Source organism: Nelumbo nucifera, chromosome 3 (assembly GCF_055504915.1).
Source record: "Nelumbo nucifera cultivar China Antique chromosome 3, China Antique-T2T, whole genome shotgun sequence".
Taxonomy (NCBI): Eukaryota; Viridiplantae; Streptophyta; class Magnoliopsida; order Proteales; family Nelumbonaceae; genus Nelumbo; species Nelumbo nucifera.
In genome coordinates this window covers 84321781-84346402 of record NC_142651.1, presented here as the reverse complement: position 1 = coordinate 84346402, position 24622 = coordinate 84321781, and the positions used below count along the sequence as shown (strand labels likewise).

General features: G+C 38.7%; 1 protein-coding gene across 2 annotated transcripts; it reads right to left on the bottom strand.

Moving 5' to 3' along the window:
- Positions 1–670: 670 nt before the first annotated feature.
- On the bottom strand, positions 671–24406 carry LOC104585964 (solanesyl-diphosphate synthase 2, chloroplastic-like). Of its 2 annotated transcripts, none has more exons than XM_088901925.1 (6): positions 23682–24406; positions 23442–23554; positions 6027–6154; positions 5836–5939; positions 1365–1492; positions 671–1268 (listed from the first exon to the last, which is right to left on the bottom strand). In XM_088901925.1, the coding sequence occupies exons 1-6, from the start codon at positions 23917–23919 to the stop codon at positions 720–722; spliced, it is 1260 nt and encodes a 419-aa protein (XP_088758051.1). In that variant the 5' UTR covers positions 23920–24406; the 3' UTR covers positions 671–719. The 2 variants fall into 2 exon arrangements, with proteins under 2 accessions (XP_088758051.1, XP_010241326.1); XM_010243024.3 differs by having other exon boundaries at positions 23442–23566; positions 23682–24403.
- Positions 24407–24622: the final 216 nt, after the last annotated feature.

The window sequence follows — 24622 nt, the reverse complement described above, 5'->3', positions numbered from 1 at the left end:
TAAGAGGGAGCTGCATTCACCATCGGCCACCAACGAGAAATCGATACCATTTACCAAAGACAGAGACTTATGAAGGGGCGAAGCCCACAGCTCTGTTCGAATCAATAGGTTTTCGGCTTATTAACTCAGAAACATGGAAGTTTGTCGTGAGCCCTAGCTCTACTTGCTTCCAGATCAAATCCTCTTGTTTAGTGCACACGAAGGCTGATTTCCAACTACCAAAGGGGCTGGTTTGATGTACAACGAAAATATGAACTGAACCCCCCCATTGCCACTACTCTGCTTTTTCTCTCCAGATGCAGAAAAGGTTCCAGTGAAAGGACGGAAGATTTCCAACCGCTTTTGTTTGCTTCTTCAGGAATGCAGATGCTGCGCATTTTATCTGTAACCTCCCATCGGCTTACCCTGATGAGCCTTCCCCATCTGTCAACTCCTCGTCCTCTTTCTGTTATCCCTAACTCATCGAAATTTTTGTTGGAATAAAGATCAAACTCAAACGCTTTAGATCCTACTGCTACCAGACGTATCGCCATTATCCTTGTCTCTTAACAGCAGTAATACCGACACTTAGCAGAACCCTTGATTACAAGAAATGAGAACATTCCCCTAGATCATAGAAAAAAAATCAAGAAAAAAAAATGAAGAAGCAGATGCAATTGCACCTAGGACGGAGGAGCCATGGAGTGCAGTGCCATTATTCATTTCAATTGTATAGATGTCTAGTCAATTCGCTCAAGATTGTAATTCACAATTCCTTCAAGTGCAGATCTGAACTTACTCACAGGAAGACATTGCAGGCTCTGGATTGCAAGTTTGGCTGTCTCTTTCGCTAGATCTCGTGCTCTATCAATCCCCCCACACTTATTAACCAATTCAATAGCCTCATCCAAGGATCCATCTTCAACAAACTCTGATTCAATGATCTCTCTAAGTTTTGGCTCCTTTTCTAGAGCAAAAATGACAGGTGCAGTGAGGTTTCCTTTTTCCAGATCACTGACAGCCGGTTTCCCTAGCTGTTCTTCTGACTCAGTGAAATCCAAGATGTCATCAACTACCTGGAACGATAATCCAAGGTTCCTTCCATATTCAAACATCTTCTCACATATGCTGCCATCAACCCCACTAAAAATAGCAGCAGCTTTTGTGCTTGCCGCAATCAAGGAAGCTGTTTTGTAGTAGCTCTTGATCAAATATTCCTCAAGTTTAACATCACAATCAAAAAGGCTTGATGCCTGCTTTATTTCACCACTCGCAAAATCTTTAATTACCTGTCAGAAAAATAAATAATAGAAAATTTCACCAGGTTCCATGATGAGATTGTTACATGACAAGAAATGAAAGCAACTTCCCTTGCAGATGCAGACCTGGCTAATGAGCTTTATGACTTCGATGTTTTCAAGATTTGCAAGGTGCCATGAAGATTGTGCGAACATGAAATCTCCTGTCAATACTGCCACCCGTGTACCATATAGTTGGTGAATGGTGTCCTTTCCTGCAAGGTAAGGAAAACCCTAGAAATTCCCTTAAACATGGAAAATGATGAACTAGTTTCATCATCTACCCTCTGTCAATATATTATCCCGCCGGAGATCATGCTCTCCTTGGGCTATTCTTTATGTATTAGCTTTCAACGCATCCTCTTGCATAAGTAAAATAAGTTTTAATTAGTAATGTAATGAAATACAGAGGGGGTGCAACATGGGCAACTCAGAAAGTGAAGTGCCAGAATCATTATGACTACTTTTCACTGTCTGGCTAGTTTGTTTTAGTACATTTCAACTTCTGTTTGATTTAGATTCTCTTTCACTATTTAACTTAGGGATTTTTAAACTGCACTCCACTTCAGAATTCTGATTTAAACTACAGACCTACAACAATTCAAAATTATAAACAGTTCCATCTATAACACCCATATCCACCTATGAATTGGCATCAATTTCGAGCTGGCACCTACCCCCAACTGTACGATGGAGCTAGGATTTCTGGGGTGGACTGAACAATAACAACCCCTTTAACTTAAGACTAAAATTATGATGCTGGAAAGACATGATACAAGAAAAGGACCTACAACAATTCAAAATTACAAACAGCTCCACCTATAACACCCATATCCAGCCGTGAATTGGCATCAATTCCGAGCTGCACCTACCCCCAACTGTACGATGGAGCTAGGACTAAAATTATGATGCTGGAAAGACATGATACAAGAAAAGCTTTGACCAGTCATACTCCACCCCACCTGCTGAATTTTGATAAATACCAACCTGATTGATTGCCACTTTTATTATACCAGTTCATTGGTTGCAAGTTTTTCTGGTATCATAGTCAAACCCTTAACTTGACATTGGAAGTTAAAAGTTATGGAACTACATATTGCGTAGAGATGTGAGCTTTGATGCCTATTGGTGGAAAAGACAACACCAAGCAGTTATTTGATTCTGTATTGTGTTACTCTTCATCCATTCAAGCTTACCTTTTTTCCTCACATTGTACTAGTATCATTTTGATGAGGAAGATCTTGTGTATTTGGTTGTTGAATCTTACTTAATGAGGAAGAGAGAGGAACACTGAAGTAGAGACTTGTAACAAAATTCTGGTCCACCTTTCTCACATATGAAAGCAATATCAAAGAAAGTCACACATTGCTTATCATTTCAAATATGCACAGTCAAGATTTATGCATCACAGAGAATGATAATTATCCATTCAACCTCCAAATACACAAGATCTTCCTCATCATAATGATAATAGTATAACGTGAGGAAAAAGGTAGGCCTGAATGGATGAAGAGTAACGCAATACAGAATCATATAACTGATTAGTGGTCTTTTCTACCAGTAGGCGTCAAAGCTCATATCCCTATGCAATATGCAGTTCCATATCATAGCCAACATCTAAAACCTTCAGTACTGTTATATATCCTGGCTTTAAAAATATCATAGTGCTTATATAAACCTAGCATGTTTCTTTTTATCTTTTTTTAAATTAGTGAAACTGGTTTCCTGGAATGTGAGGGGGCTGAGAGAAGAAAGAAGAACAATAGTTAGGAATGTATTAAGAAAGATTGTGCCAGATGTAGTTCTATTGCAGGAATCGAAGTTGGAGGTTTTCAGTTTGAAAATAAAGAACAAAATTTGGGGTGATTATAGTGGGGAATCGGCAGAGGAAGCAAGAAATTTCGGATTAACATACTTTCAGCCAGAATCTGCAGCAGAAATTTTTTTCTACATGGCCGGAGTTAAGAGGAAGCAAGAAAGCTAGATTTCTCTGGAATTGTATTGACAAATATTGGAATCTGGACAAGATTGTGGCAGCTGTTAACAACTCAGTTGTAGACTGGGTTTGTCATCTCTAGAAATTAACCATGTTTCTAGCGAGGATTTGGGGAACAAAATGGGAGATATTTTGGGAGTTCAACTTTGTAACTTGGAGGCCTATTTTTATTCTTCTCACTAGCAATATTGTTCTGTTGTTTTGTTTGTGGGTGATTCCTTATCACCTTCTGATGGTGCGCAATTCGGCCGGTCTTAACTGTCAATGACCTTGCCTCTGAATTGGATTGCAGGGAACCTGAAATGGAGAAGATGAGGAAGCTCCGGGGGGAACCCAGTATAAAGGCTCCGAAGCTCAAGTTAGAATCCTTCAAAGGCAAGATAAAACTAGATAGCGCAAAGTTTGCATACCTTGTTCTTGGGGGGTAGAGAGCCTTTTATAACCACCCCGCACACTCACTCCTAGGCTTCTGTCAGGTCGGGTATGATTACTTCCGTGCTTCTGCCAGTTCGGGTGTCATCACCTCTGTTGGGGCAGAACCGCCACTGCTCCTTTTGTCGGAGCTGTCTCTGTAACTGGAGATGACGGTGGCAGGTGGCGGTGGCAGGTGGCCGTTGAAGTGCGGCTGTCAAGCATCAGATCCCAAGTCAGTCAGGTCCGCCGCCCTTGGATACGGACTCCTTCGGTGTCAAGTACGGTGTGGTTTGTCTAGTTCGACGTCCTGGAGGCGAAGTGCTGGGGTGGTGTGCGAGGTGAAGTCTTGAGTTCGGATAGGGCAGTGTCCCGAACTGCCATGAGGCGGGCCAGTTCGGGTCACTGCTTTGTGAGGCTCGGGGCCTAAGGGAGAGTTCGAGCTCCTCGTAGGGAGTTCAAGCTCTTAGTAGGGAGGTCGGGCTCCTCGTAGGGAGTTCGGGCTCCTCGAAGGGAGTTCGGTCTCCTCGAAGGGAGTTCGGACTGCTGGTTTCTTCCCTTTGGTGCTTGTGCCCTGGGTACGCTGTTTTAAGTGCCGAGCTATTTGTTTTTGCCACGTGGAGTGATTGCGAGGTCGAGCCAAATCTTCCTTCATCACCTTCTGGATTGTAATATTTTCCTTTTTTTAATGAATTTTCTTTTTACCATAAAAAACTACAAGGTTCTTTACCTTATTCTTAGCACTAATGGTCTTGATAGAGCGGTCAATTCTCAAGTCATCAATCACATACAATTGTTTTGTTATTTGAGATTGCCTCCACAATTTTAAGATTTGTTTCTCTGCTCTCTCAATAATTTATATCTGCTAAAATGTTTTTGCTAATAATCAGATAAGGTCAACACCATGTGTCCCAACTCCATTTCTGAAACTTATACTAGACTACTATTGCCAATTAAAAACATTCACCATTTTTCGAGCAGCCATAACAAAACTGGATGGCAACCAAACAACATTTAATTTGTAGAGCCTTTTCTGCTACATAAGCAGCCAATGTAGATGATTTAATTATTTTTGCTATACCATTTCAAGCTTGCACTTGTAGTTCTTGGCATACCACACAAACTCCTGGACATATTCTTATTCAAAACTTCACTAGCTACCTTGCTAGTAAAGTATCCTGCTGGTTGAAGTGCAGACCTAGGATTGAATCCCAGCTTCATGAGGGTTTGAGGATTTGGGGGGAGGGATACCCTTCATTATATAGTGCAGAGAAAGTTGTCTCTTCCAATAGGGAAAACAAAAAACAGATGACCCCATGGAATTCCACAAAATAGAAGGCTCATAAACCAACTGAACACAATGGATGATTTTATTATCTATGATATATTGCCTGTAAAGAGTGTTGGGTAAACAAGAAATAACATGTTCAAAAAATTAGTGTAGCTAAGATAAGGATGTTGAGACAGATGGAATTGGAATGGTAGATAGGACCAATGTTACCAAAGCATCATCTAGTTGAACTACTCAACCAACTAGTCAATTAAAGGGCTAGATCAATTGCATCACTAACTAGTTGATCGATACTCATGATGTAGTCATCAAGGATGACCAATCATTTGACTAGGTTGTCTAGTCAAGGTTCAAAATTCCAACACAATGCGCCCCGTATCGGGCGTTTTGTATCGTATCAGGAGCTAGCCAATACAGGAAACAATGGACTTTTAAGAATTTTGGTCTTTTTAGGGGTTAGATAGGTCTAAGATCAACCTCCTGACCATTTTTGAAAAAAAAAAAGCTACAAAAAAAACAAGTTATAAGCTGTTGAAACACTCAATACACAAGTTTGTGCTTATCGGGTCTATCGATACTTTCTTCCTCTTAGTTTTCCTTCTTCCTAGTTAAGTTTCATATGAAATGTTCTATTCACAATGGCATAAAGTAAGTTGTTCATGACTTGCAAGAAAATTAACTTTAAGAAGACTATTCACATTATTTGTAAGATTTTATGAAATGCATTTAATCTAAAATAGGTGCTCTAATAATCTCTTCCAATGCAAAAGGTAGACCTGAAAATAGAGTATATTTTGATAGGGCAGAACACATATGGAATATGTAAAAAGGGGCTTCTATTGAAAGATATTGATGCATACCTCTTCGTATGTTACTGTCATCTATTACATCATCATGTATTAAGCTTGCAGTATGAATCATCTCGATTATCTCTGCCAAGCGTTGATGTTGTAGGGTAAGTTCCCTGGATTAAATAGTAAACAAATAAACTATACATTTCTTTTGAAAGCACAGACTGCAAATGCTTGAAAAAAAATCAGAGAATACTTACTTTATCCCTGCTATTTCTGTTGTGGCTCTCGAAACAAGGAATACTAAAGCTGGTCTTAGTCTCTTCCCACCAGCATTAAATATCTGTTCTGCTGCAGAAACTAAAACTGGATTGTCTGCACCAGTGATCTAGTTGGACATTTTAATCAGATATAATTGTGACTTGTGAGAAGATGTTAAATGATTATTGCAAAGTCACATTCAGATTGACAAAGTGAAGAAAATTGCAAATAGAATAAAAGGTAAACATGCTACATATAGAAGGAGCAAATATTGAATGAAGATAAGGAAGTTACTAAATTAGAATTCTACATTATGATATAACATTTTTTTATTCTATCTTCACAAAGAATGGAAGAAAAAAGGAAGTTGCTTACAGGAAACACCAAAAGGATAGAGAATTTGGTACCAAGAAATGCTAAATTGAATTGCTAATCTCAAAAGAAAATGCTCATAATCACAAGATAACATAAATAAAATAGGGTTGAATATTTGCATTTGTAGGCAGGAATGGAGCTACTCATGGGGTATGATGGCCCATGAGTAGTAAGGCCCCATTTGTTTTTACCTTGTCTATTAGTAGTAAGGCCCCATTTGTTTTTCGGTAAGTTGCTTACCCAGGTAAATGCAGTTATCTGGGTAAATTTTTCTTGGGAAACACTTACCCGGGTAAGTGCATTTACCCATGTTCTTTTATTTCTCATGTAAATAAAGTAATGGCCATTTTAGTCATAAAAATCCATTATTAAAAGGGGCATTTTTGTTCCATCCAAGTGTTGGCAACTTTCCCCCTAGGTGGGAAAGTTGTTTACCCACCTAGGAGATGGGTATCACTTACCCGGGTAGGTGATACCCAGGAAAATAAACTTTCCCTAGTCCCCACATAAATCTGAAAAAAAAACATGGGATTCTTGGTCAACGGGAACCAAAATCCCATTGACCAACTTCCCCCCCTGTCAAAATCCGAAAAAAGAATGCCCCCTAAGATGTTAATGCATAGATAGTGTTAGAGTTGAACCATCGACACAAATATATTTGGACCAAGAAAGGATTTCTTCCCTTCAACAGATAGCCTATGAGTAGACTAACAATAATGGGGTTGTCCAGAGTGAAATTTACTTACATTTAAATTATATACTCCACTATAAGTGCAATAACATCAATTTTATATATTGATTACTCATCATGGTTACCGGTCAGGTAGCATATGAATACTCATGAACACAGACGTCAATATAAGAAAGTAGAATTTCTCTTTAATGATCAGATCATCTAAATGAAACAGAAAAGATTATTTTGTGATGTTTGTTACACTAGGTTAAACTGAACAAGAAAGCAGAGCAGTAGAAAGTATTAGAAACCTATCTATTCCTTTTACTTTCTTTTTGTTAAGCAGTATTTTGTGCTTTCTAATAGGTCTTAAGGTTCCTTGTTCTAGAAACGTTTTAAAATATAGAAGTTTAATGGGTCTCAGAGTGTTCTGCTTTATTCTAATTGTTCAAGATTGACCTTTATACTAAGATGCTCTTAGTTTTCACTGCATCAAGTTAAATTATTTTAATAGAACTACAATTAATTCATAACAAGTGTTTCTTAAGATCCCTAAGGCATAAAAATTTGAGGTGAGGCAAAACCAAGAGCCCAAATACAATAAGGTCTTGGCATGACTAATGACATGTTGATAAGGGTTGAACCAGTGGTGAATGAACCAAACAACAGTACCACTCAACATTGACTGGGGGGGGGGGGGGGGGGGGGACTGAACCGAAGAAACTCCATACCCAACAATTTCCAGTCTGCCCAGGTCAATTTGCATGCACCAGTAGTTACTCCCCTTCCATTGTTTCTCAAGAAAAATCTGTGAAGTAACATCCTTTAGGTTGTAGTGCCAATCTCACCAAACCTAACCTCCTCCCATAACACTAAAAAACACTTTTCTTTCCGAACCCGGGTTTCTTGCACTTGCTTTGGTGTGGGACGTGGTGCACTTCTAATCATATTCAACCACGTCCCCTTCGTCATGGTCCTCTATTTCGCATGTTTGAATTAAACTAAATGGAAAGTTTGGGACGTTTTGTCTATAAAATTCATTTTTTAAAAAATTGACTATCAAGTTCGATAGATGGAAGAGGTAAACAAAGAGACATTTTTCTCAAAACCATTATAATACAAAAAGCTTCAGTCATGAAAATACACCGTTAAAAAACGATCTGTAGGAATAGATTGTTCTTCAATCAAGAAGGAACCATTGCTATCAGAAAATTTTCAGTCACAAGCGTACACCATTAAAAAACGATTTGTAGGGGTAGATTGTTCTTCAGCCAAGGCATAGAATTCAATTAAACTTCTAGTCATGGAATTTATTTGCATTCAAATGCATTTAGAGTATAGAACTAAGAAGACATTTTCTCAGAATCATTATTACTAGAAAAAAATAACCAAAATTTTATAAACCTAACTCCTTTGAAGGATTCAGTACTGAATCTAATTCACATAAGCACATGGGTGGTTTATATTTGAAGGATTCTGGTCTGTTGCTTAACATAATACTCTTGTTGTAGCTTCATTTGTAAAAAAGCAAACGATTTATTGAAGAAACAAACTCTGCAAAGCTCTTATTAATGGTGCCTAGGGAAGAATACAAAACAGTATAGAAGAAAAAAAAAATCCCTTTTCTTGCATTTGCAAAAGGATTTCTACTCCTTGACTGAAGAGCAGTCTATTCTTGTATATCTCTTGTTAATGGCATCTGCCCATCTAGGGTTTTGCAAGCAAGCCATTCGTTTGAGTTTCCCCATTCATTCTTCAAATTACACAGTCAAATTCCTTTTTTTTTTTTTACTTTCTTTTTTCTTTTTTCTTCAGTTCCAAAAAAAGAAAGTTAGAGAAATAACACCCCTAACTTGTCGTTGAATTTAATTCACACATATAAGACAGAGGACCATGCAGAATATGGCGTGGTTGAATCTGATTAGAAGTGCACCACCTCCCACACCAAAAGCGAGTGCAAGAAACCCGGGTTCATAAAAATGCCATTGAGAAAAGAACCCGAATTTCCTACACTTGCTTTTGGTGTGGGAGGTGGTGCACATCTAATCAGATTCAACCATGTCATATTCTGCATGCTTCCCTGTCTTACATGTGTGAATTAATTAAACGGCAAGTTAGGAGTGTTATTTCTCTAAAATTCTTTTTTTGGAACTCAAGAAAAAAAAGAAAAAAAAGGAATTCGACTGTGTAATTTGAAGAATGAGAGAGGATAAACAAAACAAATGGAAAACTCAAACGAAGGGCTTGCTTGCAAAACCCTAGATGGGCAGATGCCATTAACAAGAGACATGCAAGAATAGACTGCTCTTCAGTCAAGGAGTAGAAATCCTTTTGCAAATGCAAGAAAAGGGATTTTTTTTTTTTCTTCTATACTGTTTTGTATTCTTCCCTAGGCACTATTAATAAGAGCTTTTCAGATTTTGTTGCTTCAATAAATCATTTGATTTCATCACCGTGTTTCTCTTTATTCTTCTTCTTCTTCTTCTTCTCACTTGAGGATCTTGCTTTTATATATATCAGGCCCATGCATCTCATTTAGCAATGGGATTCCTGCATGCAAAAACTCTACACACAAGAATGGAATCCAGCCGCACATTAGAAACATCTGTACGAATTTAATGTCTATGTACGAAAGATATTCCTAATGTGCGGCATGCATTTTGGCAGTGTTTGGCATTGATGTTGTTGCCTCAGAAAATGGCTTCATGTTGGTGACACGTAAAAAAAAAAAAAATTGGTGCACCAAGAAGCACGTACTTGTTTAGGACCGTGGCTCTAGAAAATGCAAAGAAAACAACCATGCCTTGGAATTCGAGAAGGTGTGGTCTTTGGCGTTTTCTCATTTTCAGAACCCTTGCTTCCAATGATACAATGACGTAGCACCAATGTGGCATCATCTTAAGTGTTGGATAATGTAAACCTATGCTAAAAACAGTTATACAACACTTATACCAAATAAAACCAGTATTGTTTCCCCAAAAAGCATCCTATGTGGCAACATCATGCCAAACAGAAAAAAAAGAGCCATTTTCTCAAAAAATGGTGCAACCAATCCTCATCCATACAACACCGTTTTCTCATAAAATGGCTTTAAAGCAACAACATCAATGTTAAACACCTCTATCGACGCAGAGTTTTTGCTTGCGGTAGATTTTGTGTACATTTAATATAACATTTTCTCTTGTTTATTAGTATTATCTTAAAATTTTCTCTTTACGTTTCTGTTAATTTTATGTTATTTTTCTTTTAATTTTTACTATTAATTTACTGTTACCTTTATGTTAATACTAATTTCTTTTGAATTACTGTCACTAATATATTACTATTAATTTTACATTTATTAATTTACTATTAATTTGTTTAATAATAAAGAAAATAAATACGTGGTTATCATTGATTATTAAAAATATTTAATAACAATTTATTTACTATACTATATTCTAAAATGCAGTTGTCTTACTCTCTTTTGCTTCCCAGCCCCTTTAAAATTATATGGATTTTTTATTTAAAAAATAAAATAAAAATCAAACATGAGCTACTTTACTATTAGGAAAGCTAATGTAATGGCTTCCTCATGGGCCTTTACCAAATATGCAATCACTCCTCTTTAATATGAGGTCTTTAATAAAAGTGTTTTAATAAAAGTGCTTTAATAAAAGTTATTTCGTAAAAGTGCTTTTGCAAAAATACTTTCGTTAATATAAAAGTACTTTCATAAAAGTGCTTTCTTAAAAGTGTTTTCATATAAAAGTATTTTCATAAAAGTGCTTTCGTATGAGTTAATTGGTATTTTAAAATTCCTACGAATTGAAAGGGTTAATTGGTATTCTAAAAATTTGAATAAGTGCTTATTGTATACAGTATAAGCACTTAAAAAAAGCTAAAATTTAGGGCTTAAAAAATAAGCATTTATTTTGAGTTTATTTTTCAAACACCAATAAGTGTTTAATGGTGTGATCCCAACCCAAATAAGCAGTTATTACGAATAAACACTTATTTTTAAGCACACCAAAACATGGCATTAGATTAACTGAATGGGATGACTGTTAAGGGGGGCTATGAACATAAGAACCAATGATTCATCTCTACTTCTCCACTAGACTGATCCTTTCGATGATTAAATAGTCAAGAAGGGATAAGAAGAAATTAATGATTAAAGAGACCTGGATTTTGACTCTTATCGTAAAGAGTGGTTGGTCTATAAGTTTGAAGGAAACTGTTGAGGTGGGTTGGTTTTGTTTACTGTTACTGAGTAATTTGATTGTAACAGAAAGACAGAACCATAAGGCTTGGTGTCAAGCCACTTGGCACAGTCGGACTCCGCCCACAGGCTGGTGGCGACCATACTCTTGGTGAAACTAAATGAGAAGATTGGTCCAATAGCAAAGAATGACTTCTCCAGCTACAGAGTTGAGATTGTCTCTGGTTCGAGCCCCTGTACCGTGTTGCATATCACAAAATCCGTTCCCTCGTCATACAGCTCAGACAGGTCAGTTTCACGGAGAACACGTTTCAATGTTTGTTGTTTGATTCAACGCCGGCGGAAAAGCTTTAGCTATTTGGAGAAAACCACCCATGTGGTTCACTGTTTTTTACCTTTGTTTCTTCTTCTTGAGGAAAAAGATAATGAACAGTATTTTATTTTGAAGGATAATTTTAATATTTTCAAAAATTTTAAATCACTGATGATGTCATGTGATATACATAACTGATGACTAGTTAATGATAGGTACTAAGTTAGTTCTTCCATTGATATGTTTTTGGGATTAATGCAAAGACCTCCCTTCTCTTTTCAAAATGGATTAATATCTCCCCTATGGATGACGTTATTGGACAAAAACTTCCCCTACATTAAGAATAAATCTAATCACATATACCCTCGTGTATCATTAAATATATTAAAAATCCAATATTTCCCTTTTATTGACATTATTGGTAGAAGCTACTCAAAACCATAAAAAATCATAGGAAACCTTGAAACAGAACTAAAAAAGAAAATTTAAAGCTCATGATTGAGAGACGGAGAGAGAACAAAAGCCTATTAATGTGTTATAAGTGCATTAGGTTATATACAAAGAATTTGGTTCAAGACTTAGTTTCACCAAATTTTAATAACACATGCCTTATAAGCACTAGGTGTGGATTCAAGTCCACAAGATATCACCACTAATTTGTTTTGTTTCTCCAAGTGTGTCCAATTTGTGTTGTTTTAATTTGAACCACAGAGATTCAAATTAATAGCTTTTTGTCCTTTGTTTCTTTTTTGTTTTGTTTGTTAGCGAGTGACCTGAGTCCTATATGGACTCGGAAGAGCACTCCTCTTAAGTTTATCTATTGTCTTGTGCTCTTGGTTTATGTCTTATAGGGTTTTTTGGAGAGAGTGCACCTGGACCACCACTCACATACACGTGCCAGGTCGGGTTAGGCTGGTTCAACACACGCACACCTGCCTGCCATGTCGTGCCATGTTGTGTTGTACCATGCACGTGGGTCTAAGACCCCTGTTCCTACCTTAATTTATTTACCTTTTTTTGTTTATGGTGTTTTAACGTTTTAATTAAGTCATTTTTCCTAACGTTACTTAGGGGTGGCAATATTACCCACTTGACCCATCCATTTAAGATGAGGGTCATTATGGGTTGAGTCATCCATTTGGGTCAGAAAAAGAGGGTCAGGGTGGGTTGGGTTAAGAGTACCCATTCGGTTGTAAAGGGTTAGGGTCAATTGGGTTGAAACTGTAGGGGAAAGGGTCAAGCTGGGTGGAGTCTCAACTGTGTTGTTCTCTGTACTGCCAAATCGCCAGGTTGAGGGGAGAAAGTTAGGTTGCCATTCTCATCAAAACTGCTGGTGATTTTCTCCCTTCTCCCTTTTTTCTTTCTCTCTCCCTCTCTCCACTTCTTCTTCTTCTTCTTCTTCTCTTCCAAAACTTGGGTTCGCATAGCAGATCTCTCTTTGCTTTTTCCACCATGAGAGAGGTTGAGTTCGCATAACAGATCTCTCTCTGCTTTTTCCGCCATGGCAGAGGTTGCATTCAATATTAGATTCACACTACATCTAGTTCAAACCTAGATCTGTGTTCATTATCTTCCTCTATTGAAAATATAGATCCACCGCCTGTAAAGGAAGAGATCATAGATCTCGTTCAAAACTTCATCATCTTCGTATGTGAATACAGATCTGGTTTTGCTAAATAGGTCCACCGCCTATAGAGGAGGAGATCGCGATAGATCTGGTTCAAACCCAAATTTGTGTTCATTGTATATTTGTATTTCTCGGTGAAGACAAATCTGGGTTCGCATGTAAAAGAAGATGGATTTTGATATATTTTTTTCAAATTTGTGTTTATTGTATATTGTATTGCTTTTTTCCATCTTATACATTTTCCTGATTTCTTTTGTTTTTTATTTGTAATTTTTGTGTTTTTTCTATATTTTTATAATTTCTTCGATTTTTATGTAATTTCTATTTTTCGTATTTTATATTTTTCTAAATTTCTGCAATTTGTATTTTTTTGCAATTTTCTGTTTTTATGTGAAAATGTGAAATGATACTTCCATTTAAATTTTTATTTTTCTATAATTTTTTATGTTTTATATTCATTTTTATTTTTATTTAAAAATATTTTTTGAACTTTCTATCATTTTTATGTTCTCTTAGTTGATATTAAATAGAGAAAAATTAAAAAATTGTCACAATTTAGGTTAGGGTGGGTCAAATGGGTCATATGGGGTGGGTTTGGGTCAGGGTGGGTTGTGACCCACTAACATCAATAAATATGGGTGGCAAATGGGTTAGAGGGTCAATATGGGTGGGTTAGAGGGTCAACCCACACCCAACCCAATCCAACCCACCCACCCATTTGCCACCCCTAACGTTACTTTGTAACCGCGGCACTCTCCTAATCGTGGGAGAACTCTCACATTAGTGGAAGACATTTTTGTTGTGGCAATAAGCTTGCTTAATTACTAAGATAACAATAATTTGGTGTACATTGAAAAATTAGCGTCTGTTCTTCGAGTTTGCTCTCTCTTACATTGTTTTCCTCACTGTTGAATCGTGTTGGGCATACATAACAATTTGGTTCGCTGCTTTGGGCTGTGAGTGCACACAATGGCAAGGCTGAGAGCTGTTGTATCTTAGAGGCCAACCATCGGAAACATTCTACACCAATGGGAATACTCCACGAGACAACAAAATCGATTTTAAGGAGAACAGACACTTGTCATAACTCAACTGTTACTAATAAGTTTTCCATATGTTTCTTATTAGTTTACTACATATATTTTCCTCCAATTCAGAACTAATTTGTTTGGAATCTGGTTTGATCTATTTTACAACCATATTACATTAATATTTGCCAACAATCTATCAAACATTTCAATGCTCAATAACATTCCTGTCTCTATGTTCCATTAATGTTCCTATGAAATGAGATTTCCTAGTGATAGATTACAACTTTTGGACCTGAAGCTCTCAAAACTAACCTTGTTTTTCTTTTCTCTTTTGTAAGGAGTAGGAGTTCATAGAATATGTGAAGCTTCTATGTGACAATTGTAACTTTTGACGTGATGCGTTTTTTTTTTTGAAAAAAAAAGAATAATTTTCAAAAAAAAAGAGAAAAATTAGGAGGGATTGGAATAAGGAGAGGCAATATGACATGGCGCCATTTATGGTGTTAAAAAGATGTCCATGCTACATTTAGTTTTTTTTTTTAATCTCAGTTGGTTGTGATAATTAAAAGTAAACAGCTCCGTGTTTTATTTTTAAAAATTCATAAAAATCATAAAATTCTGAAGGAATTGAGAAGCAACGTGAGAAATGTGACTTGGACAATTAATTAATGTGAATCCTTTCATGAAGATATTCGGAACAGCCTAAATGGCCAAAAGATGTAATGAGTTTTTGGGGCCTTATCTTTAAAGATATAGACCAATTGGTAAATATCCTTATTTACGATGATCTACAAAACTTTTAAATGAAATATTTTAGGTGCAAAAAGATAGGAAGTTTCATTTAAAACTTCAAAATGGAGAAAGACCAAATTTTGGCCTTTCAAGTTTAGAAAAATCCCAAAAGACCACACAAAATAGCTTGCCAAACACTCCTAATTACTATTATTCAAAAAAATGTTGAATGGATTAGGCAAAAGCTTCAAATTCAGAATTTATTGGAAATTAAGTACTTACACTTATAATAGTATGGGCAATTTTTGAAGTAAAAGTTTAGGCAGTTATAACTACACAATTTATCCGAAATGAAGAACTTGTACTTACAATAGTAAGAACAATTTTGGAAGTAAAAGTTTAGGCAATTATAACAAGTGTTTTCAAGTTGTTGTTGACCCAACTAGTTGAATTGTTCGAACCATCAACGGGCCAAGATTCTATGTCCGATTTTGTTAAAACCTGATGAATCAATTTTTTGGTGATATACCAATTTTTTGGATAAGTACCTCGTCATTTGATCTGTGTTGGGGGCAGATTAGGTGACAAGCTGATTGGGCCGAGCTAGGCAGGTTAGGTGACGAGCTGATTGGGGGCAGATTAGGTGACGAGCTGACTGGGCCGAGCTAGGCAAGTTAGGTGACGAGCTTACCAGAGGGCCGAGCTGCCTATTAGTTGTCGAGCAGCCTATTGGGTGCCAAGCTGACTAGAGTGCCAAGCTGGCTGGTGGCGAGCTGGATTGATTGTTGAGCTTCATAGTTCGTCAAAGACCTGCAAGGAATCAATGTCAGAGGACCCGGGGTGGCTAACCCGGCAAGGTCGCTCTGATGCTTAAGTCAGTACTCTCATAATAGACTGCAAGCTAAAAATCACAAAGTATGAGAGCTAGAATATGCTTACTTGACCCCCCGTGCCATTTGGGGTTGGTGCCTTTATATAGGCATTGTTTGGCGTGGGCTTCACGCACCATATCCGAGATTTCTGAGAAGTTGTCTAAGTGGTCTGAGATTCCCGGAGGTAACCGCCATGCACGTTGACCACCCTCCGAATCGTTCGGCACGTGGGCCAACTTCCAAGGATCGTGGGAGTGTTTGGATATGCATGCCGAATTTGTCGTCGAACACGTCTCACAGGTTGCTAGGTCGGTGCCTGTGCCAGGCCGCCTAGTCGCGCCTGGGCCAGGCTGCTAGGCCGCACATGGGCCAGGCTGCCAGGCCTGCGCCTGGGCCATGCCGCCAGGTCGCACTGGGCTAGGCCGCCAGGTTGGACACCATCAACTTGGCAAGTTGTTGCCTGAGTGGTTCCGGGTGTCACCTAGTTGTTCTGAGGTGCCATGTGTCACAATGTCATAGGAGGGCCAAATCCACCCTCAGCATTTGCCCCCCACTCCCAAGCTGAAAGTAACTCGGCGAAGGGAGTAAATTTTTCCTTTTGGCTCGAAATGAATAATTCAATGAGCTCGTAAACGTCGATTCAATTCCTTAGGCTCTGGGAGCGACTCGCAGTTCACTCATTGATTTTGCCCATGCCGAAGATGCGACTGGGTCTTATGTAGTGTCGAAGTCTTTGCCAATTCGACACTTTAGCCCTTAGGCTCTGGGAGTGACTCGTAGTCCACTCTCCTTGATCTTTGATTTTGCCCATGCCGAAGAGGCGACTAGGTCTTATGTGCCCATGCCAAGGAGGTGACTGGGACTTGTATGCCCATGCCAAAGAGGCAACTGGGACTTATGTGGTGCCGATGTCTTTTATCAGTTCGGCACTTTAGCCCTTAGGCTCTAGGAGCGACTCGTAGTCCACTCTCCTTGATCTTTGATTTTTCCCATGCCGAAGAGGCGACTGGGTCATATGTGGAGCCGAAGTCTTTGCCAGTGCGACACTTTAGCCCTTAGGCTCTGGGAGCGATTCGTAGTCCACTCTCCTTGATATTTGATTTTGCCCATGCCGAAGAGGCAACTGGGTCTTATGTGGTGCCGAAGTCTTTGCCAGTTTGACACTCTAGCCCTTTGGCTCTAGGAGCGACTCGTAGTCCACTCTCCTTAACCTTTGATTTTGCCCATATCGAAGAGGCGACTGCAACTGGGTCTTATGTGGAGCCAAAGTCTTTTATTAACTCGTCAGGTCGCGCCTTAGAGCTACGGCTGTGCTACATCAGCCTTGTTAGTGACGTCGGTTACCCATTCCTACAAGAAGCTACTAGGAGCTCGACCTACGGGGGCAGCACTACTGACTTTAGGTCACCAGCTCGACCTACGGGGGCAGCACTACTGACTTTAGGTCACCAGCTCGAACGGGAGCCTTGGAAGGCTCGACCGGCAGGGGTGTCCATGCAGTCTGTTGGCCGCCTACTCACGCGGAAGCCACAAAGAGCTCATCTTTGTAGAGGGTACCTCTCGAAGAGGACTGATGAGGCTTTATCCGAGTTAAAATAAAGTTGATAGAGCTACTTAGTTTGTTGGCCATCAACTTCCTGCATAGTCTTTGAGTTCATAAAAAATGGAAACTAGAAAGTGAGAGCTTTTAGTTTCTAAAAGGTGAGAACTTAGCTTTCTGGAAGAAGAGGACTTAGCCTTTCGGAGGATGAGAACTTAGCTTTTTGTAGTGTTTCCCACAAACGGCGCCAATTGATGAATTGATTTTTGGTGTTGTATCAATTTTTTGGCTAAGTACTTCGTCATTTGATCTGAGTTGGGGGCAGATTAGGTGACGAGCTGACTGGGCCGAGCTAGGCAGGTTAGGTGACGAGCTGACCAGAGGGCCGAGTTGCCTATTAGTTGTCGAGCTTACTAGAGTGCCAAGCTGCCTATTGGGTGCCGAGCTGACCAGAGTGCCGAGCTGGTTGGTGGCGAGCTGAATTGATTGTTGAGCTTCATAGTTCTTCAGAGACCTGTAAAGAATCAATGTCAGAGGACCCGGGGTGGCTAACCCGGCGAGGTTGCTCTGATTCTTAAGTCAGTACTCTCATAATAGAATGCGAGCTAAAAATCACAAAGTATGAGAGCTAGAATATGCTTACTTGCCACCCCCCATGCCATTGGGGTTGGTGCCTTTATATAGGCATTGTTTGGCGTGGGCTTCACGCACCATATCCGAGATTTCTGAGTAGTCATCTAAGTGGTCCGAGATTCCCGGAGGTAACTGCCATGCACGTTGACAACCCTCCGGATCGTTCGGCACGTGGGCCAACTTCCAAGGATCGTGGGAGTGTTTCGATATGCATGCCGAATTTGTCACCGAGCACGTCTCGCAGGTCGCCAAGTTGCGCTTGGGCCAGGCCGCCAGGCTACGCCTGGGCTAGGCCGTGCCATGCCGCGCCTAGGCCATGCCGCTAGGTTGGACACCATCAACTTGGCAAGTTGTTGCCTGAGTGGTTCTGGGTGTCACCTAGTTGTTCTGAGGTGCCATGTGTCACAATGTCATAGGAGGGCCAAATCTGCCCTCATCAAAACCCATCAGTCAATCAAAAACCGTTGACTTGGTCAAAAACCATTTGACCCGACCGGTTCAACCGTCCACCCGTCCAATGGGTTGTGGGTTGCATACTCAATGCATGCAAACTTTTAGGGGCCATAACTTTGTATACCGACATTCGATTGGGGTGATCCTTTTTTTTTTATTTTGGGTAACTTTTCAAGATCTATGTGTCCCAAGGTGCCACATGCTCCTTGCCTTACTATTTTTGTGAAAAGCCCCTTTTTTTGCCTCAAATCACAATTTTTAATATTTTTATAAATAAAAAAAATTAAAAACTGAATTAAAAAGCATAAGTTAAATATAAAATTATATATATATATATATATATAACATATCTAAAACATAATTATATATTTTTTGGTAAAATATATATTTATACACATATATGTATATAAAGGATAAATATATAAATATATACCATATATATATATATGTTAAATACATAGATGATGATATGACACAATCTAACCCGTTTGACCTGGGCAATCAAACCAGTGACCTGTGACCTAGAGGCAAAAAGGGTTCGACCTCGAGGTCGGAGGCAAAAAGGGTTCGGCCTTAAGGTCGATTTTTAAAACATTGATTATAACCACAGAGTTTAATAATTTTGGAAGCAAAAGTTTAGGTAGTTATAACTATCTAAAGGGATATGAATACTAGGTATGTATTTCCTAATTTCATCATTATCCTTGGGAAGAGGGATAGAATTAAGGGTAAATTTCTTAAACTACCCTTATGGTTTAGCTAATTGACTAAATGTACTCTTACTGTTTGAAAGTTGACTAACACTACCCTTATTGTACGTTAATGCTCCGTCACAATCTATGCTTATGTGACCCCACGTGACCTATACAATTTTTTTAAAACCCAATATTACCCTCGTACCCTGAGCCCCCACTCTCTCTCTTCTAAGACCTCCCCCTCTGCCTCTGTCTCTCTCTCCATTCTCAAACCTCCCACTCTGCCTCTCGTCTTTCTCCCCTTCTCTCTTCCTCTATTTCTATCTTTCTCTCATTGTATGCTTGCATACTAATTCCCACCACACCAAACTTAAGCCCGTAAACAAATAACCAGATCACGAAGACGTGAACCACCAGAGCTGCCAACGACACCCAGGCAATCACGACTGTCTTAAATTGGCTCGACAAGAACCTCTGCAATGGAAACTGAAAAGCAAAGCTGAAGTGAAGTAGGATTGAACACATAGACACCAACCCCGCTTGCTCTGCCACATATGTGGGTTGCCCCAATAACTTTAGAATAGGCGTGGCGAATATGTACATGGGCAGGAGGAGCAGAACCGCACAGAGGACCAGAACTATCCATGAGAGTTGCATATAGATCCCCAACATGTGGTACCTCTTTGCTCTGAAAGCCTGCCCACACAACGTCTCTAATGCGCTCGCCATCCCCAACTAATATAACACAGAAAGATTCATTCAAGACCATTAAAGCCCACAGGCTTGCAGTTTTAACATTTCCTTTTTCAATCTGATTTAGAGAGAGAGAGACAGACCAAGAGACCAAAGGCAAAACCAGCGATAACAGTGGTCGTCCGTGATGATCCATCCATCTAACAATGGAACCTTCTCCTTTCCAGAAGACTTTGAGATAGAATGTGAAAGACTCATTCGGCTATGGATAGGAGCGGGCTTTGTACAAAGAGAAGGACTTTAAGGAATGAGACAAGTGATGATAACTTAAAGCCAAAATCTTTTAACAACCTTCTTGCAGGTTACCCATTACACTATCAGAAATTCTTTTCTACGCATTAAGACTGGCTACTGTACCGCCACGTAAATTCAATTTGGTGGACAAGAGACCTGCCAGTACTACAATGGCCAATGGTAATCTACCACACTTCTTCACCATTTCCTCTCCCAGATCATGCAATTCATTTGGAACAAGTTCTTTACATCCAACCCTCTTCCCGAAGAGCTCAAGGCTTTCGCTTTCATCCAGAAGGCTAAGTTCATGGATTTCGGTTGATAGTTCGATTCATCTTCCCACATGCTCGGCCACATCTCTGCTATGACTAGTTAGCAACAGTCTGTTGCTCTTATCATCTTCCAAGACTAAAGCTCCTTTTAAAGAATCCCAATTGCCCATCCTCCATATCTTTAGGTTGAATCAACCAACTAGCTATCGTTTTAGCATCCTGTTGAAAGCCCACCACATCGACTTATCTATCTCTCGGAGCTTCCCTCCCCTCCGCTGCAGGACGAGAAACCGAATGATCATCCCTATTTGTGGGTTCAAGATTATTGAATGTTGATCTTTTCTCTGCAATCCTCGTAAACCTTTTATTGATGTACTCCATCTTTTTCCCAACTTTGTGATAAGCTAGAAAAAATGCGGATCTAGTGACAGAGGGTTTTAAGCCTCCGTCTCTCTTCACGGGTGATAAATTCATCAATAACATCCTCCGCATCGTGGCCTATATCTCTAATATTGCTAACCCAGCTGGTTCTAGAAAAATGTGGATCCAGTGCCGCTGTTCGCCGTTGTGTGCAGCGGCATCTTCACTCTTTAGTGTTCGAAGAGGGGTGCTGCTGGTTCGCCGCCTCTTTGTCTCTTTCTTCCCTATCTTTTTTCCCACCCCTTCCCTCATTTATTTTTGCATTTTGGATCGTTGTTCACCATCGTCAAACTCCCAAACTCGAGCTAACGTCACAGCGGCGGAAAACTGTAGATTCTCCGCCAGGCAAAATCCGATGTTATGAAAGGGGTTTTTAGGTGCAAAAATGACAGGGACGCAAGTGCTGAGTTCAGTGTTCTTTCCCCTTTTCTCTGTTTTATTTTGAAAATTTGAAGAAAGGATGAAATAGTCTTTTTTGCCTTTCTGTTAACGGATATTTGGAAAAATTAGTCAATTGTCAGAAACAATAAGGGTAGTGTTAGTCAATTTTTAAACAGTAAGTGCACTTAGTCAATTAGCCAAACCATAAGGGTAGTTTAAAAAATTTACCCTAAAATTAATTGAATTGAAAAGTAGGATGGAAAATGGATTCATAACCATGAAAATATTGAGATTATTACAAAAAAAAAATCTAAAAAATGACTGAACCACCCTTTAATCTTATTCCTGAGCTGTTTGAGCTTGCTATTACCGATATAGACAATTATATTGATGTTGTCAATACCTACTATAGAAGAAAATCATGGTATCCTTACCTTAGTATACAAAACTTTTGGAAGGAGATGAGTGAGGATATCTATGAATTTATTTGTGAGACTTTTAAAATAAAAGAATCCCTAGAAGAATTAATCATACTTTCCTTAGAATGTGTTTAGTTGCAGTGCAATTTTATTTGTACTAATACAAAAGTATGGAAATGCAAATGAAAAAAATTAAAAATGGCAAATTCTGGTCTAATTTTGTTTTGGAGTTTACTTTGGTGTGCTTCAGGTCTTATTTTATACTTCATTTGTACTACAATCAATCAAACAAAAGATGATAAATTTTGAAACAAAAGTAAATCATAATTTGCACCAAGATCATTTATACTACCATGGTTTTGCATCAGTGTAAATAAATTTGCACAGCAACCAAACACAGCCTTACCTTCATACCCAAAACAGATAAACTTTCCTAGGCCAATAATGGTTATAGATTTATTGGTCTTTGCAATGTCTTGTGTGTAAAACTATAATTAAGTTAATGACTAATAGGCTTAAATCTCTATTTTGCATAAATATGGGTTCATGACCATTAAAGTAATCTAAGCTTATAACAGCCTTGAATGGGACCATTTGCTTTGGGTTCTCAAATCCTTAGGCTTTTGTGAGGAGTGGTGTGAGATTGTTTTGGAATATATCTCTATGGTTAATGTTTCTGTGTTTATTAGTGGCAGCTTTGGGTGCTTTTTTTTTTTTGATTCCTCAAGGGGACGTGGGTCTCTGTCAAGGTGATTCTCTCTCCTTACCTGTTTATCTTAGCCATAGAGGATTCATCTTTGAGAACAAATTGAAGAAGAAATTCTCCTTAAAAATCATCACTTCCTTTTGCAAATGATGTGTTGGTTTTTTGTCGGGCTTTTAGGCTTGAAGTGGTTGATTTGGTTGTTGTGCTTAACGAATGACAAAGGTTGTCTATTCAATCAATACAAGGAAGTAGAATTCATAACTCATATCTTTTTAATGATCACTTCATCTTAATGAAACAGAAAAGCAAATAGAAAGAAGAATATATTCATTTACACAACAAACTTAATTCCTTTGCTGTCTTCATGATGTTCGTTAGACTATCTGTTCCTTCTACTATCTTTCTCTTTAGCAAAATTGTACGCTTTCTAATAGGTTTTAAGATTCCTTGTTCCAGAAACACTTTAAAATGCAGAAGTCTAATGGGTCCAGAGTGTTCTGCTTTATTCTAATTGTTCAAGTTGACTTCTATACTATGATTCTTCTGTGTTTCCACTACATCAAGTGAAATTTATTCTAAAAGCTATAACTAGAATTAATTCATAACAAGTGCTCCTTAAGAGAGAGAGAGAGAGAGGGGTCAATTGGACCGAATTAAGTTCAATATGAGTCCATCACAGATGGACCAGGTCTAATTCAATCCAATAAATATTTTAGATCATTTTGAACTGGTCCAATTCAATGTCTGGAGCATTCAATCTGTTCAAATTGGTTTTAATTTAGATTGGTTCCAGCCCAAACCTGATTCATTTATATTCTTATTATCTTCTACTAATGCACCGGATATTGCTTAATCCTTCCTACCCAATCCAATATAAATTAACCCATTACAAATGGTCTAATCCAATCTAACAAATATATTTGGACCATTAATTCTAGACTGGTCCAATTCAATGTCTTATGGGTCCATCCAATCCATACAAATTGATTTTGATTTGGACGGGTTCAAACAGATAGAGCATTCATTTGTAGCTAAGTATCAAAAATACTTAAAGAAATTTCAGGGCAGAGAGGTGATTACTCACCGACTTGAGGTTTTGGTTCAGAGTTCGGAGGTCGTCAGAAACCACTTGCAAAAGATTTGATACCGAAACAGGGCTTCTAGGCTTTGGACTGACATCTAATGTTGATGCAGAATCTTGAGCAACCACTAGGAATACGTAATAAGATCAGTAAGTAAAAACAACGTAACACAAAACTGTTTGAAGTTTGAACGCACAGAGAAATTGAAGTGACTGGTCTGGATTAAAGAGAACAAACAGTACCACTCAGCCTTGACTGGGGCGTCTGAAACGAAGAAACTCTACACCCAGCACCAGCAATTCCCGGCCTGATCCAGGCCAATTTGCAGGCACCAGTATCTACTCCCGTTCCATAGTTCCTGAAGGAAAATCTGTTAACTGATGACATTCCGCACCGATTGGAACTCCAACGACAACGAGAAGCCACCAAGTCCAACCTCGACGGACTGGGATCGAAGTTCCGGCAGGCCAAGAACACCATTCTCAAGCCTCAACACCACCCCAGAACACAGAAATTCTGATCACAGTCACAAACCAAGAAAACCCCTCCTCCCCTCAGTCAAGACCCAGTTCCATAGCATGCTAACTGTCAAAAAAATAAATGAATCGCCCAAATGAAAAGCAGAAACAGGGTCGATCAGGCAAGAGAAGTGAGAAACGATAAAAGAATCAAGTAGTTCAAACTTCAAAATTCAAATGGGTAGGTAAATCATGGAAAGAAACGACCCAACAATTAAATGAGTAGGCGAGACATATGGAAAGAATCGATCTCATAATCAAAGAGAGGATAAGAGGGAAGATATTAAATTAAAGGAGAACTCGTTATTGGGTGGGAGATATTTTCAATGGATCCATGAAGTTCACATGTGCTAGCTGCTACGAGTACTTCAATACTATTTCTTATCTTTGGCTGGGGTACGTACCATTTGAAAATTGAAGTTGATTGTCTGGTTTATCAGTTTCTGGATTAAAGAGGTTTGGAGAAAGAGCGAGGAAATAAATTGAAGACATAGCACTGTATACACTGGAGGTGAAGGCTTCAGGTTGTGCCATGTGTACTATGGTTACGTGCAACCATTTAAAAATATTAAGAAAAGAAGAGAAGGTACACGTACAGACATGTGAAGCAACAGTCATTGCACCCGTCATAAGTCCGTGTAAAGCTTTACTCTTGTAATAAGTCT